General features: G+C 39.4%; 2 protein-coding genes across 2 annotated transcripts; both read right to left on the minus strand.

Annotated features, from left to right (window-relative positions):
* Positions 1-3,645: 3,645 nt before the first annotated feature.
* Positions 3,646-8,365, minus strand: LOC139714859 (serine/threonine-protein kinase mTOR-like; the record flags this gene model as incomplete). The annotated part of the gene is made up of 6 exons (XM_071626506.1): positions 8,285-8,365; positions 6,830-6,965; positions 6,121-6,186; positions 5,390-5,470; positions 4,603-4,683; positions 3,646-3,751 (listed from the first exon to the last, which is right to left on the minus strand). Coding segments are annotated over exons 1-6 (551 nt in total), but the record flags the coding sequence as incomplete, so codon positions are not given.
* A 4,944-nt stretch (positions 8,366-13,309) lies between these two features.
* On the minus strand, positions 13,310-15,157 carry LOC139714860 (piggyBac transposable element-derived protein 4-like). The gene has a single exon (XM_071626507.1). It carries the CDS (start codon positions 15,155-15,157, stop codon positions 13,310-13,312), a length of 1,848 nt encoding a protein of 615 aa, XP_071482608.1.
* Between the last annotated feature and the right edge of the window lie 2,342 nt (positions 15,158-17,499).

Raw genomic sequence — 17,499 nt, forward strand, 5'->3', positions numbered from 1 at the left:
CACAAAGAACAATTTAAGATTATGCCAGAGTGGTCGTGCCTCCGTGATGAATGCCTGGGGTACACGGGATTTGGCACCTTTTAACGAACATAACTGGGAAATTCCGCATGTCACATACAGTTTAGACCGGGAAGCATGTGACACTATTCCAGATTGCACAGAAATCCAATCATGCTTCATCACATCTTCATGTCAGGCTGTCGGGGTTGAAAAAAATGGATTAAAACCAGGCAAATCAAACAAACAAGTTCATCTATTCATTGCATCTATGCTTCACTAGTGCCTTTAAAATTTGTTACAATTACTTCATTATTTGTAGGCCCTACATGCACCGGTGGTGTATGTACACTGTACAGTGTAAACCATGTACAATCTTTAAAGTGAAAAATAAAATATAGGCAACAGATGTGAATAAATGAAATAAGTTATGATATCAAGGTTGTCAAACACACCACAGATATCACTAAAGCCTGGTGAATAATTAAGTTGAAAATGTGCCTCTCTCTTTCTGCTTTGTTTGTTTGTCTGTCTTTCATTCCAGATAAGGAAACCACTCGGACTCTTTTATGTCTGTTAGTGCATTATTTTCTTGTATGTACATTGACAAGAGCAGGTCATATTTATCATTGAATTTGTGATGACAAAATACGATCTTCAAAACTCTTCTCAAATTTTCTCTTACTCAGCAGGAATTGTTGATAAAAGCGTGTGCAACACAGCAAATATGTGTGGCGTTATTTTGGCATGATCAGCAGCATATCCAATCGGAACACACACTCCCACTCTAGTCAACTCTTGATCAAGAAGGACTGAGTTTCTTTCAGAATCTCAACATCAGAGTGTTTTAATTTACACGGTACTTTCAGCTGTAAGGTTTGAAGGCTGCAAGAATCAAGGTCTCAAATAAGCTATGCACAGAGGGGAGTACTGTAAACGCTGTCATTTTTGCAAGGATTTGACTTTCGTGAATTTTGTAATTCCATGCTGAGCTGCAAATTTAGCAACACACAATAATGTCACCACCTCATCTTGATCGCTTTAAATTTGCAAAGCAAACTTACAGACATTAGCGCACTTACAATAGCCTTGGAGTCAAATCACGAAAACAGCATCTCCCGAAAATTTCTGTGAGCCTTCTCATGCACAAAAAATATTTGTGTGTGAGAGTAACAGCTTTCACAGTACATTACATTTCCTAATATTATTATGCGAATTTTGCTGCATCATAGTTACAAGCAGAGTGTTACTCTCATAACAATTTGATCGGTTCCTTGCCACTCCCATCTTCTATTTTACAATCTTCTCAACAAAGCATCTTCATTATGATTAGACTTTGCACTGCTGATATTAAAAGCAACAAAACAACTCAAATGTTAAAGATGAAACTCTTCAGGCAACCACCCCCCCCCCCCCCAAAAGAAGAATAAAAATAAAAAAGTTGCCAGGGCTTCAGAAATAGGGTTAAGTAGCTCCCAGAAAATAAACATAAAGTACATTGAATCTTTCATTAATAAGTTGACCGAGGAATTGTAAACTTACACACACACAAAAAAAAAATATTAAATACCGGTATTTCATTTAGAGAGGTACAATATAACATGATGGTTTCTGACAAAAGAGACAGGCAAATGGCTCTAATGTACATACTGTTAGTTAATTTCTGTAGAGAAATATTAGTGCTTTTTATCTTTACATGGAAGTCAACAATGCTATCATCTTAACCCGTTCCATATGGGAAGATTGTGTCCTGCCTATTAAGTCTATGGGCATTTCAGAATTCAGTATGGATCCCGTTAATAAACCACTTTTTCAACTGTCTCCACCCTAAAGCTTCTACGTAGTTTCCCTAATATGTTGATGACATCTTGACATAAGAACATGTAACAGGTGCGTCCTACTGCTGCTTGGTTGATGGTCAATGCCTTCGATTTACGTTGATGCCAATGTTGTGCACAAGAAATAAACGCAGAGCAACCCCCCCCCCCTTGAAATTAATTCGAATACACCGTACTGTTGATACCTACAGACTTATAGGTGCAGAAATCTTTGTTTTCCTAAAAAATGAGAGAGCTGGTATTGTACAGATTTCTGAGTATACCTGGAGCACCATATTGCTGCTCTGTAAGAACTTTTCACATTCACATCTTCATTCCTTCAACTCTTGAAGTAAATCAACATTTAACATAGACATAAAAAATGTCTCTCCATTCTGCTGAGAGCTTCATTGCACAGTTGTTGTAGTGACTGGGGCAGACCCCAGTGAGGTGTGAGGTGCACCGGATGTGATGGAGTCCAGAATTCTGGGGAGGATGGTCTGTGTCTTCGATCTCCTCACCAGAATGGGCACCTTTATAGTGAGAAAAAACAAAATGCAGAGGATATATATCATGTCTGTTAGCATGTCTTTGAAAGAGACTGTCAAGACACAGACGAAACATGGAAGAGATGGTCATCCTGGTTCTAAAGCAACACGTAACATGAAAAACTCGCAATCACAGCACAAACCCTGGTAAGATGTTTTGGTTCATTCTGCATTGTTTACTAAGACAGTCAGCACCTACACGTACATTGCCAGATGAAACCAATTGAGACAGAATGGGTCAAAACGATGTTATTTCTTCATACATAATGAAATAAATAATTCAGCCAAAGTTTAACACTCATCTGGCTCTGCTTTTTTCATGCAGAGCTTTGACATTCTAAACAACATCACTGAAACATAGAACAAAGATGGTCATTTACTTAAATAAAAGAAAAAGAAAAAGAACAAAAGACCTATACCTGTAATCATTTTTTTCCTTCTTTTTTTGTTTTGTTCTACCATCTGAACTGTAATTGACATGCTATCTCCACTATGTCCCCCTCTCCTACCCTCTCAATGTTTGATGCTAAGCAATCAGTTACTCATTAAGACATACAGAAAAATGTTTGTTATTAGGCTGATTACAGGAGAGATTTGTGTGCTTGCTAATAGCTTCTGCAAAGCTGATAAAAAGGGATAAGAAGGAATTAAATGGCAGCAGACAAGGCTGTACTTGTGTCAGTATTATGTCTCTGTGCTGCAGTGTTTCTTGAGTGCAGAGGCACAAAGAAGGACAAAATCGAACTGAAATTCAATTTGTGGGAATGGCACACACAAAAGATTTATGGTTAACTTGGACATGCTTCACTGGTCAAAACACTGCATGCTCTGCAGTTGGTTAATCAGTGACCAAATGTTTGAAAACAACTTCAAACACAACTTCCAGGTACAGTTGTTTCTGAAGATCTACATTGCAGGTCTCTAGGAGGGAAGGTCCTATGAGGGGGGCTTCTACCAGCACCCCTTGGGGTTCACCACACACATTAACCCTCTTAACCCCAACTACATGATAGAAGTAAACTAACCTATATATTTCTTACCATTTAAAGGTGAACCTCTCTAGAAGTAGACTTGTTGACTCTTGATATGATGTTGCATCCCATCACTTCTCAGTTTTGGGGCGATAATTTGCGTGAGAGAGGTATCTGGGTCATGGCCAAGTGCATGAGAGAGCACACATGGAGGGGGGGGGGGGGCAGTGATCTAATGAGCAATGTGCCCAGAGCTAGGGATGGGGATGGGGATAGGAGGTGGGGGAAGTCTTAGGTCCCCTTGGTACTCACCATCCGATGTAACACTGACAAAGGTTCTCGTGGGAGGTGGCCTGCTGGATGAGAAGCTCCACCTGGGTGGGTACGTCTACCGGGTCGTCCGTCGAGAAGTCACATCCTGCAAGATGGAAGAGTATGAAAAAAAAGTGTTTGATTGAGATCATACATTTATGAATATGCATAAAACTACCAGAAAAATATGGTTTTGTTCACCCAGGAAGGTCTGGACTAGCCTTGGTACCATTCCTCCAACAGAAGATTGCGGAATGTTTGTTAGTATTTTTGCACACATGGAATTAATTTGTTTGCTTGTTTGCTTGCTTGTTTTTGTTGGCACTGATGCATTGGTGTCAGATTAGATGTCAGATGGATGAGAGTAACATCATTGAGTTATAACTCAGTGGGCTAACAACAAATTTTTATGTGGTTCTAATTTAAAAACCAGACTACTCCCACTCCTAACTTGCAAATGTAATTCTCTAATGGCAGCTATCACAGCAGTGGCAGAAATTCCGAAAGCCGACTGGCTGTTGCTAAAGCATACATCACACTTGGCAACTTTGCATTAGGGTCAGCCATTTGGTACAATATCTACTGAAAAATAGAAAAGAAAATCGTACTGCTACTGGTGATCATTTTTCTTGAGAAGTCTTGTATGTGTCACTATTTGAAAATGTTGCTGAATACACAGTTGATGTGGTGTGTCAGGAATTCAAGAAACTTAGCATGAACATCACTCAACTGCAAACAAATCCACAACTAATGTACTGATAATCCAGAGGAAGATACACTGTATCTTGATAAATATTGCATGACGCATCATATTTTGACTTGATGTCACCCGGACATTATGGGGTTTTGGTACATTAACCCGTTGAGGACGGGATGACTTTGCTACAACATGCATTTCCTATAGACACCTGTCTGAGTATACTCAGGAGTGGTTTTCAACAAGTTAAAGGCTCTCACCTGTCAGTTTATCCTTGACTCTGTTGATGATGGAGATGGCTTTCTTGTTGAGGGCTTCAGGTTGGACACCTGGCTCTCCATCTGAAAGATACACATGAAAAAGACATAGAAATGATGACCCATATTAGGACTTTCAAACTAAAGTACATGTACATGTAACAGCAACCAAACATAACAGCAAACAGAATATATATAACATCAACCAAAGATATACAACATAAAAACATGAGCAAAATATGCATCATACCAATTACTTTTACCACAACATGAACGAAATATACAAAGTAACAATTACCACAATATACAACATATCAACATGAACAAAACATACAAAATAATGAACAAGATATACAACATAATGATATGAGCAAAACATATAACACAACATACACTTGTTGTACATTGTAACAAGATCCAACTTAAATATATATAACATGAACAAAATAATACAAACTGACAACAACCCATAGATTCATAACAACAAGAACTCAAATGTATTATGGTAACAAATCTATTGAAGTTGGAATCACATGCAAATTTGAATGCATGTCTGCTCCAATCAATGCAGTTCACTTTCTCCCTGTCAAAATTGCGCATTATGGAAAATTCATGAACAGGGTGTCGCACATATTACGCTCTCTCTCTGTCTCTCTCTTTGTTGCCTACATATTGCATGACACAAATGGCTAAGTAGCGCAAGGAATGACAACATTCATAGAACACCTTAAGAAAAAGAGAGAAAGAGAGAAGTGGCTATCTTTCGTAGAAATCCCCCTTCTTCCCTTACCTTGGGACTGCACGCTGGAGTCTGCCTGTCCTGTCAGCTTCTTCTGTTTAGGTGTCTCCATGTCGACATTGTCCAGTAAGTCTGAAAGAGTTAATTTAGATTAAACGCCTAAATGCAATCCTAAAGAAAAAACATTTCATTTATAATTTGTATGATAAAACAAAAACACTTCACACATTTGGTTTTTTTCTTTTCTCTCGTCTGATATTAAAAGTTTTAAAGTGATAATAGCATTTACGAATAAATTTGCATGAGACAAACCATAAATTACATCATACACATTTCTCTGCTAGGTTACTTGTACTTGTGGTTGTTGCCTATCTCACCATTTCTGTGGTATGAGTGTCTGTGTACAGTGTGTTTACTATAAAGTGACAAAAATTATACATCATAGGCAAGCATTTGACTATTAAAAATTTGAAAATTGGAAAGTCAGGAGATTGATGTATGACTATTTCACTGCGCATTCGTGGTGATGTTTACAGACCAGTCTCAACAACCCCTCATCTCCTGTTCCTGATTACCTGTTCTATGGTATGCGTGCGTGTGTGTGTCTGTGTGTTTACTATAAAGTGGGACAAATTATTCATCAATGGATTGCTACTGACAATGAAAAATTTGAAAATTCCAAAATCAGGAGATCGATGGGCAACTATTGCACAGATTGTGTGTGATCAAGCGTTTGTGGTGACAGGTTGCATGTTTGAAAATCAGTCTCAACAACCACTCACCTCCTGTCCCTGATTGGCTGGTGGAGTAAGCACCTGACCTGGCCTTTGACCTCTTGCCCTTTGGAGCTGTGGCGGGAGTGAAGGAAATGGCAGAAAGAAATACACAGATACATGAAATGTTCATTCTCATGTTAAGCGTACCACTTGGCAGTTAAACCCGTTGAGGACGAGCTGATTTTGCTGTGACACACATTTCCCATAGACGCGTACCCGAAGATACTTGAGACGAACTGTAGTCTTCACCGGGTTAAGCCACTGTTAAGTCATACCATCTACTTTTGTGCAACATTTATGGAAAGTCTAAGAAGAGTAATTCATATCATTTGCCATTTTCTGGTCTTTCCCTTCCCCAACAAGTTTGCCCCTTTTGCTGTCTGACTCTAACACGATTAATACTGGAAATCTCTCACTCAGAGATGAGGCTACAGAAGAAGCAAGAAATGTGTGGCAAACATTCAAACAAAGAGGAGTCAAGCTTAGCACAATAATAATGTCATGAGGTCATAAAGATTGGTCAATTACAGTAGGTTATTGAAAACAAGACATGGACAACCTGAAGCAGCCTTTGATTATTGACAATGATTTGAAGTTGTTACTAGAATCATACTATTTTTTCTGTTACAATCCAACCAAGAGCACATCCAGAACTGGCCTTCTAGGGGAAAATCTAATCTGTCAAATGCTAGAGCGGAGCGGAAATTTCACTCACTGTCCATCAGTCTCCAGTTGAGCAGCGGGTCATAGACAAAGGCCTCAAGAACAGCCATGATGCTGTCCTTGTGTTCCCGAAGCACCTGCATCACACTCTCACAGGTGATGCGGTAGTTACCATCGATACCGGTAACCTGGGGAGGTGGGTTGGGGGGGGGGGGGGGTTGGAGACATGGAAGAGATATTAGTTCAATTCAATTCAATTCAATTCAGTTCAGTTCAGTTCAGTTCAGTTCAGTTCAGTTCAGTTCAGTTCAGTTCAGTTCAGTTCAGTTCAGTTCAGTTCAGTTGAATTCAATTCGATTCAATTCAATTCAATTCAATTCAACTCAATTCAGTTCAGTTCAGTTCAATTCAATTCAATTCAATTCAATTCAATTCAATTCAATTCAATTCAGTTCAATTCAATTCAATTCAATTCAATTCAATTCAGTTCAATTCAATTCTTTTCAATAATGTGTCCATTTTTCAACAGAGCACATGTCATATTAAAGGGACTGTACAGTAATGGTTGAGGTGAGGATTCACGCTCATAACATTCCTAAGTGAGATAATGAGAAACCTCTTATGAAATATGACAAAGCATGTAATTTTAAAAGGGATTCAATGTTTATTTGACGAAAATTGGTTTTCAAATGGCCGAGATATCCAAAAAAATGATGATAATAAAAGGCGACAGGCCACGCCTTTTACTGGGATCTCTTTGTTTCACCTTGTTTGTTGATATCTCAGCCATTTCAAAACCGATTTTCAACAATTTTCACCGATTTTCATGAATATCACGCAAAACGTTAAAAGTTAAATCCTCACCTCAACCAGAACTGCACAGTCTCTTTAACTGATTCATGATCGTTTATCACGAACCGCAAAGCTTTAAGAGGCAAACTGTGCACCGCATTTGAGTTGCAGGCAGATAAACAGACAAGAATTTTTTTTTATAACGCAAATATGAAAAACTCCAGAAAGAAACAGAGAAAGGGGGAGGGGAGATGTATGAGTGAGAGAAAAACACAATGAGAGGGTAAACTAAAGAATTAGACATGACATAAACATAGAGAAACAGATAATGACCATTTACCAGGGAAGCATCTCTTCCTGTTGTTATCATGGGATACATCAGAAGAGAAAGAGATGAGAGAGAAGTAGATACATGTACATATGAATTAATTGACAAGCAAGATCATGAGACAAAGGGAAACTTGAATAAACCATCTCGTCTCCATGACACCTTGCTGGTGAGTCAGAAGGACAGACGACAAGATGAGACAAAACAGACTGACAAACATGGAGGAGAGATGATGGGGGGGGGGGAAGAAAAGGGGAAGAAAGGAGAGGGAGAAGGGGGAGGAGGTGAAAAAGAGGGGGGCAGAGAAGAGGAACCAGGCAGAATTGCAAACAGACAATAAACTCAGAAGATGCACAGACAGGAGGGAAATTCCACATGTCATCTCACCTCCATCGCATTGATCAGCATCCTGGTGAGGCGGAAGGGAATCTTCTCCGGGAACTTCTCTCTCGTCATGGCAACCTGCATCAACGACAACAACAACCACCATCACAACATCCTGCCTCATGTTCCACTGCCATGAGACAACACCGCAAGGGTCGTCAATTAAAGCACAGACCATCCACATGCATTTAATATCGAAGGGTAATTCAGCTCCAAGTACAAGTTGGGTCAAATAAATTCAGCAGAACCAAAGAAATGAAATGGTACAAATTTCATCAAATCAGCAATCATGTAAGAAGTTGGTGGTGTTCCTGGTGGGCAGTAACATTACAAACTGTCCCCAACTCCACCATAAATCTAACTGATACTTGGCAGTTTTACAGTTTTTTAGTCCCCTAAGCTCGGATCTAGCATCATGTTTTATTGGCTTGGTGCCAGAAGGGCATTAACTCTTAACGTGCCATGGTCGCCGATCGGCGACCATAGTCCTGACGTGCCATGGTCGCCGATCGGCGACTAAGAAGAGCAAGAAAACTCCTGCTCATTAAAATGTTTGTGGTATCATAATTACTTGCACTATGAAACTGCCATTGATATATAATGATAGCAGATAAGTGTATCTATCGTTTGAACTAAATATTTGTGTATGCTTACATAGGATTTTTTAGAGTAAATTCATGATTTTTCGACAAGGTATGTTTTCTACGCGCCGGGAAAATTCGGCGTGAGCGCACCCTCTGTGAGCTGTGTATAAATCAAAAGTCTCATTGGTAAACCACGCGTGTGTACGCTATTGAGTCTGCGTGTCTTTTCTATGAGGTTCCAGTCGTCTTGTTCCGCTTGGATGCTGTCCTGCGGGACGGCTGAAAGCATGCTTTCATTTTGTCCCTCAGAGAAGGTCAGCTTTTATTTTGACGGTCAAGCCTTTCATCCTTTTGTCTGTTTGATGTACTGTAATCGTCCCGACGCTTACATACAATCAGATACAAAAGAAGAAAACGCCTTTGTCCTTGTGTATGCACGCGTACCAGCAAGCGAAAACTTGACTCGTGAACTAAGCCGCACGGCACATCCATATAATTTGCGTTGACGTGATCGTCATTGTTTTTAGCCTGTCATTGCCGGTCTCCTTGTCCAAATGAAAGTGAATACCAGGAGAAATTTAGGTTGGCGTACTTTAGGACTAAAGACAGAATGGTAGAAAAAGAGGGGGAGGTGAAAAGGGTATAAAAATACCCAGGTATAGTCCCCTTTTGTGTATGAATGTGTCATTACATAATATCATTAGCGCTAGAAAGAGTTCGATATACACACCTTGAGAAAGGGAAGTACTGAATACATAATGCAGCTGGTATGGTAGTGCCCGACATCATAGTAATTTCGTACGCATATTTCTGCGTACTTACGATCTTCAATACTCGCGGGACCTCGTAGACTGGCCTCACAAATCGTTTATAAGGACCGAAACCGCAAAAATAGAATGCAACACAAAAATGCAAAAACGTTAAGAAATTCACATTTTACCTCAGATTTAGAAGAAGATGTCGATTTATCGCAAGATTTTATCATGGGAACTATTCAAAATGTTCGTATTAGACATTTTGCGGTGAGAAAAAAAAAATGAGCCTCATTAGCCGATTCTTTTTCTCTTTGTCCTCCCCTCGGTAAGAATACTAGTAGGTACATGTAGTGAACCTTGGGTAAGAATTGTGGTTCTGGTGCAAGAACAAGATGTGAAAGCATTGACTATGCCATTACGAAAATCATGTACCTAATTATAATGCGATTTTTTTTTTTTGCGGTTGTAAAAGACAACTTTTGATTTTTTTTTTTAATTTTTGGAGAGAAAGATATACTTGAAGCCTATTCTCCAAAAACCTGAGTGAATAATTTGCGTACTTTTGCTGAATTCGTATTTTCAGGACTTTGTGAATAACCGGTGTTATTTTTTGCCGACATTTCATCCACTTTGTGCTGAATTCAAAGCCACAAAAAAAAAGGCGTTCGGTGATACGATCCGCTCTCCTACTGTATACATAGTAAACGATTCATAGACATTCACAAAGCACACATCGCGATAGCTAATGTCCTATCTTTTTGGCCCTTTGTATGCGTTTATTGTGTACTTTCTTCTGACGATAAGTGTCCCATGTTTTGCAAAATGGTAAAGTGCTCAACAAAACTAGTCAACAAAAGGAATTCCAATGTTGACATTGATCAAATCCAAAAACGTACGTGAAGGACTTTCCAAGATAGCGGAAGTCATTCAAACTGACTAAACTCTCACTAAAACCCTGTGGACTTACGAACCTTGCGATATGTCTTTATTTCTTCTTATTGTTGTTGTGTATCAATGAGCTCCTCATATACTTGGCGAGCAACTCTCTTGCACTTCCTCTTCTACAAAATTTCGTGAATAAATTTGGCAAATACAACAGATCACAGTACTGTAGGCTGTCTTACTTGACACCTGACGCTGTTTTACGTAATTTGTGCAAAGTGCAACGTGATTTTGACCTTTTTTTAGCTTAGCTTTTTTGTTCTAATCTAAGATAGAACTAAGTGTACCCGTATAATCAAACCTTTTGTTGTGGAACTTGCCTTGATTCTTGTTTGTGTGTTGTTTGATATGTGTGTGTGTGTGTGTGTTCTTTTTTTTTTTTTTGGGGGGGGGTACTATCCATACAAACGATCAAGACGCAGCCTTTTTCAATATTCAATAATTGGTGCAATTTGGTCATACAAGAATGTCGTTAACTCAAATCTTTACTTCACAAAATAAGTGAAGAAGTCGAGGTAAAATTATTATATCTCTCTATGATATATGAATAACTTCAAATTATTGTTGTAACGTTAACCTCAATATCCATCTGTCCCTTCTCTCTCTCTCTCTCTCTCTCTCTCTCTCTCTTTCTGACAGAATCGCTTTGTCTCTCAAACTCTTGTTGTTACTAATACCCTATTGGCGAATTTCATTTCTTCTTTTTTTTCTCTCTCTCTCTTTTTTTTTGGGGGGGAGAACTATATACTCTAAAGAGGAATTGCTGTACAAGGCTTCGTGCATTGTTTCTTCGTACCTTGCGTCTCGTATGATTTGATGCGGATATAAAAACTGTTAGCTTACATGTTGACGTTGTTGTACAGTACGTTTGCATGGAGTGTATGATTTGATGAATTCCTTTGTTGTGCATGTTTTCAGCTTCGCTTATTATACTTTTCCAACCTTACATGCAACTAAGTGTGCTAATAATCATACTCTTGCTTTGTTTGTATGTGTGCTTTTGAGTCTTGTTTGTCGGTTGTTTATTTGATTTTGTGTTTTTAGGCGAAGAAGAAACTGACGACCTCGATCTATGTATGTATACAATATATATATATATATATATATATATATATATAGAGAGAGAGAGAGAGAGAGAGAGAGAGAGAGTAAGAAATATACGCATATAATATACTTATATATTTATATATATATATATATGTATGTATATATACATATATATATATATATATATGTATATATATTATATGCACACATGTTTATTATTATTATTATTATCGTTATACTGTATGTCATAGATAACTATTTTTGGAACGTCGAGTTCCATTTCCATTCGTCACTTTCTCTCTCTCTCTCTCTCTCTCTCTCTCTCTGTCTTTCTGGCAATAGTATTCTCTCTTCAAACTGATCTCACTCCACATATACAACCTGTTACTGAATATACATTGCACCTTCTCTCGTCAATATCTCTAGATACTACTAGTATCCTTCAGTAGTTACATACACTTCAGTTTTGCAATCTCACTATAATTGATCAGCTTTGATCTGACATTACACACTCAGCAACGCTGATTAAATTACAAATAAGAAACAGATGAGTATAGTTTATCTCTTTCACTCGTCACTGTGAATAATGCTTTATTTTCAATTCCTCATTCACACGATGACTAGTGATATCCGGAAAAGAATTCACTGCTCTTACATTGACAACTTACATGCATGTAATATGTGGTGATATGACAATTACTTATTCAAATGCGATCGTGGAACTCGCTGTAAAATCATGACAGCGGCTACTTATTGTTGAAGAGCCAAGGAATAATTACACAATGACATAAATAACCCCACATAATCTAAAGTTTGATAAGATACACCATTGAATTCATAAACACAATATACCATCGAGATTCAGAATTGCCACTGACAAGTATACATTGTAAGTGTAATGAGCACTACACAAATCCATAATTCCATAATTTGTCGGACATATGTATGTATACAAAATAAATTACTAGTACAAGTTGATAATAAACTAGTGCTAGTGGCACAATCACTGGCATATCACTGGTTACTCATGGGGATCGATTTGACCCATAATATCAACCTTTTCTGATAATACAAGAACTTGTGAGCTACATCTCAATAAATTATCACATTGTCATTGATATTTTGTGTATAACCATATCATCAATATGAACGTTTATCTCTTTGTACAGTATTTGATTTTTTTAATGCTATTAATTACTATTTCGAAGACTTACGGATAATAAATAACCAATCCTTACAATTACGGGAATATCACCATTATTGAAATGTACATACATTGTGTGTACACTGTAAATAGGCAATGTAATATGAGAGATAACTTGGCAGAGAAATTCATGTCTAAAGATTTCACGTTACCCTGGCTAATGACATAATCATTGGTAACTGGGATCGATTTGACAGACAATAACCACCTGGTTTTGTGTACATGCAAATGAGTACAAGTGAGAGTACACGGAACGTTTCTTTTGGGGTGAAGTTCAGACAGATATCGCGATTATACTTCAATACATCTCAGTCTTAGATCGTAAAACCAATAATGTCCATGTAATTACAATGAATCATGCACCTGGAAATGCTTGCCATCTGTGAGCTGTAATTTGAACATGCATATTCTATAAGCAACGGTAGACAGGCCTATACACGACAAGTTCATGACATTGTTTAGAGTTCATGTCATCAGAAGACTCAGTGTTTGTGACCTATGATCGGAAATCTTTTCTGGTGTGGTAGATCTCGAAACACGGGATGCAACACATAGCAAGTCCACATTGTCGGCAGTATGTCCTCGTCTGTCTTCGCCTTCCCCTCCTGCGGTCCGAACACACGTAGCAGTCAGGACGATGTTGTCGATCTTCGAACTCTGCTGGGAAGTGGCGCTCAGTCAGTCTTGCCTCGTTGTCGGCGATGGGAGGTGACGGTGTCCGACGATAGCGAGATGCTCTGTAGCCGTTCAGCAGACCCTCAATCACCCGACATCTGAAGTCGCGCGTGGACATCTTGTGGCCAGCCATGCGAAATGCGATGTAAGCGTTCACGAGAGCTACTTCCATGGTGAAGTGGTAGGTTACGCGGTATCCCTTGATTTTCTTATGAGGGTAGCGGTAGTAGGACATGCGTTGATCCATTTTGTCCACGCCGTTCATGAACCTGTTGTACACGTCAACAGTTGCTGGCTTCTGAATCGTACGGCGACCTCCTTCGGCGTTCTTACTCCGTATCTGCTTCTGTTTGAGATCGTTGCTGCTGACGGTCGACAGCACGTTCACGAGTTTCACGTCATGCCAAGTCACTGCTGACATCTCCCTCCCTTTGGCGAAAAACACGGGATCGTCACCTTTCGCAAGGTGCAGACCACCACGTCGGATCTCTTCTGGAAGTCCTCGTCGGTTGCTCCTCACCGTTCCACAGGCTCCAAGTCCGTTCCGTGACAGATCCTCGTAGAGCTTTACGGAACTATAATAGTTGTCCATCACGATCACGCGATCCGTGTTGTAGAATGGCTCCGTCAGCTGTTTCACCAGGGCTTCAGTGGCGCTGTCCCCATTGTCTTGTCCCTCGGCTCCGACATACTGCCTCCACCGCAGACAAAATCCCGTTTGGGCGTCACAGAGCATCCAGAATTTTATCCCCCATTTCCGTAGTTTGTTTGGGATGTACTGTCTGTAGGAGATTCTTCCTTTGAACGGCGCCAAGCTCTCGTCGATTGACAGGTATCCCCCGGGAAGGAAATGCTCAAGGTACGTCGGCTGGGACATATCGATGAGGGGGCGCGTCTTGTGAAGGGGGTCGAAACCGGGCTGTCCACGGGGCACGAGCTTCTCGTTGTCATTGAAATGAAGGAAGGTGTTCAATAGCTGAAATCGATTCCTGGAAATGACGTCGGCAAACCCAGGAGTCACTAAGATGTCGGAGTTCGTTTCCCAGTACTGAGGCACAGATGGCTTTGACACCAGTCCCATCGCTATTTGAAGTGCGGTGAAAGCGCGTATCTCCTCCTCATCGGTGTCCAGCCATACGCCGAATCGAGAAGCCTCTGGGAGGGGCGCTGGGCAATCGAAGAATTGTTGTGCATACTTGTTCGTTTCATCTGCTATGTGGGCAAAGATGGGAGTCGGATAGAACTTCGTAAAAAAGTCCACTGGCTCCAATCCTTCAGCGTCGAAAAGTAGTCTGGGTTGGTCGTCATACACTCGTCGACTTGACTTGAATCGCTCGTCAGGCTCAAGTCTCCGCCAATCGTGATCGGAGAGTGGTTCAGCATGAGTTGTTGGATGAGGCGGAGGTAGATCATTGAGGTGGTCATCGTCACCTCCATCAGCTTCGTCGCCTGACGAGTCTTCAAACAGTGATTCACCGTGCTCTTCAAACTCCGGGAGAAGACGTGAGGAATCACGTTCTTCTGTGCTTTCACTGCTACGAGATGATTGCGTGTCTTCTTCCCAGTTGTTATCTACAATATCCTCGATTTCGAAGTCAGAGTCCAACATGAAATCACGGACCTCTTCGGCAGTGAACTCACGCCTTCGCCGTTTTCTCGGTGGAGCCATAGAAGCGAGCACACTTTAGCTCATTCAGGAGAGACTGATAGAGTATTTAGAGATTATGAAGCAGTAACGTTGTTGAATCGCAGGAGAGATCGAGATAAATGATGATCACTGGCAATTTCCCCCTTCTTATGTAAGTCAATGTGATCAGTTCGGGTGATAGAATAGCAGGATTAAAACTATCAACGTTCGATACCTTCGCCAATCACGTATAAGCAAAGGTTATTATAGCTCTAGAATAAAACTTTCGTTTGAAAGACCTGAAAAGAAAGAGTACCGCCTATTTCCAAAACCTAGCCCATAATAAAGACGCGGCACGCGTGAATAGATGTTTCATGGCCACCGCCACCTCACCGCGGATACAATAAGAGTGCCTTATTTGCATAGATGAAAGCGCCTACCGAAAGACCGCCACAAACAAAAGAAGGCCTTGACACCCAACCTTGGTCATGGTCTATTACATTCGAAAAACATGTGTCAGTATTTTGTTGGTCAAACTATGGAAATACATGAAAATATCCTGTCGAAACAAGAATATCGGTCTGTAAACACTCGTAAAATAATTGGGAATGAATGTTTTGAACTGGCAGTAATTCAATTGCGAATGTCAACCTTACCTTTTCCCTGTTATATTGTACCTTTTCTCCCAGCAGATTCAAACGCGTTAATAATTGTGACAAACTATAATGATCATGCAGTTGATTTTAGTCAGTAAATCTAAGTTTCATCAAATATGTCAGCGAACTAAACATTGTAATAAAATGAAGTACATTCATTTCAATAAACCATTACCATGTCGATTTAAAAGACACATGTACATATATATATATATATATATATATATATATATATATATATACACTCATATATACAGAGTGGGAAAAGATAAAGGCATTCATGGACGTATAGATAACGTACATGTTTCACGTATATACAGTATACACACATTCGTTGAACTACGTTCGTGAATGCCCTTATCTTCTCACCCTGGATGAATAATGAAGTAGCTACATGTACACTTGTTCTGTACAAGGTCGAGGCGCCTTCTCTTTCTCGCTCTGTCTCTCTCATTTCATATATATATATAAGTAACAAAAGATAAGTAACAAAAATACAATGAATAATACAATAATGTAAAATGAATTTTGTTATTGTTCTCTCAGTATCAACACTTGAGAAAGGGCGGCGAGACGCTTGAAAATTTGTGTGAAGAAATAAACCGTTGGTGAATACAGCATGAACTTTGTTACAGCTTTGTTACTTATCTTTTTATCTTGCCAACACGTGGGCTACCTTATCAACATATATATATATATATATATATATATATATATATATATTCATATTTTTAATACACATATGTGTATCTTTATAATATTAATAATTTTGCCTTATTCTGTTCAAATGTATGCAAATTGGTTGCTTTTTTGCGCGCTTTTGTGTTTACGTCCCAAGCCCTTGAAAAAGACTGGTAACTCCGTCGAAAGCTTGGGAGAGTAAAAGGCTATTAGTGAACATTACTGCAACGTCTGCGAGCAGTCTTTCCCGTCACACCTACACATAAATATAATTCAGCACCCACAACGTAGGAGGCCAAGCCCGCTTCACCTTATATGTTGTATATATATGATTATATATAATGAAACGTTTAGTCCGCGTGTTGGTACCAGTAGGTATAGAAAAGATGAAAAAGTAGAGTGGTAATGCATTTTGACAGTCTTCATCTTCATCATCATTTTTTCTGTCTACATGTATATAGAAATATATATATATATATATATATATATATATATATACCAAAATATATGTATCTTACATACAATTATAAATTCAGCAATGTTATAACAACTGCACTTGATAACCTAGGACGGCGCTTCTTCTCTGTCATAATAGTATAGGACAAAATATGTACCATGTAAAGCAGAACATAAAAATGCTTCTCCTTCATGCTTCAGTCAGATTTTTTTATCCCGTTTTGCAAAGCTTCTTCAGCATACATAATACCGTGTTGTTGTAGCCTATAAGAAAAGCAATCAGCTTTTGTGAGAAAAAGGAAAGAAAGAACACAGACAAGTTTCAAACGTAAAACTTGCCATTCATCTCTCTCATCTTGACCACACAGTGGTATAAACACGAACTAAAGATTTGCCACGCAAACGCTAAGAGGACGCTAATCAGGCAGATCATTATGTTCTGAACATGCGCGACACAGCCAACAGCCATGATCATTGTCCAACACGGGAGGCTGCGCCGTCTTGATGTTAGCGTCGCCGATCTGAAGAACTCGCTGTTACCACAGATCAGAATTGAAGATCTCGGGTAGTAGAATACCCATTTCCATGAAT

The sequence above is a fragment of the Diadema antillarum genome, unplaced genomic scaffold, assembly GCF_040938485.1.
Source record: "Diadema antillarum isolate AM-2024a unplaced genomic scaffold, OU_Dant_1.0 seq00002481_RagTag, whole genome shotgun sequence".
Classification (NCBI taxonomy): domain Eukaryota; kingdom Metazoa; phylum Echinodermata; class Echinoidea; order Diadematoida; family Diadematidae; genus Diadema; species Diadema antillarum.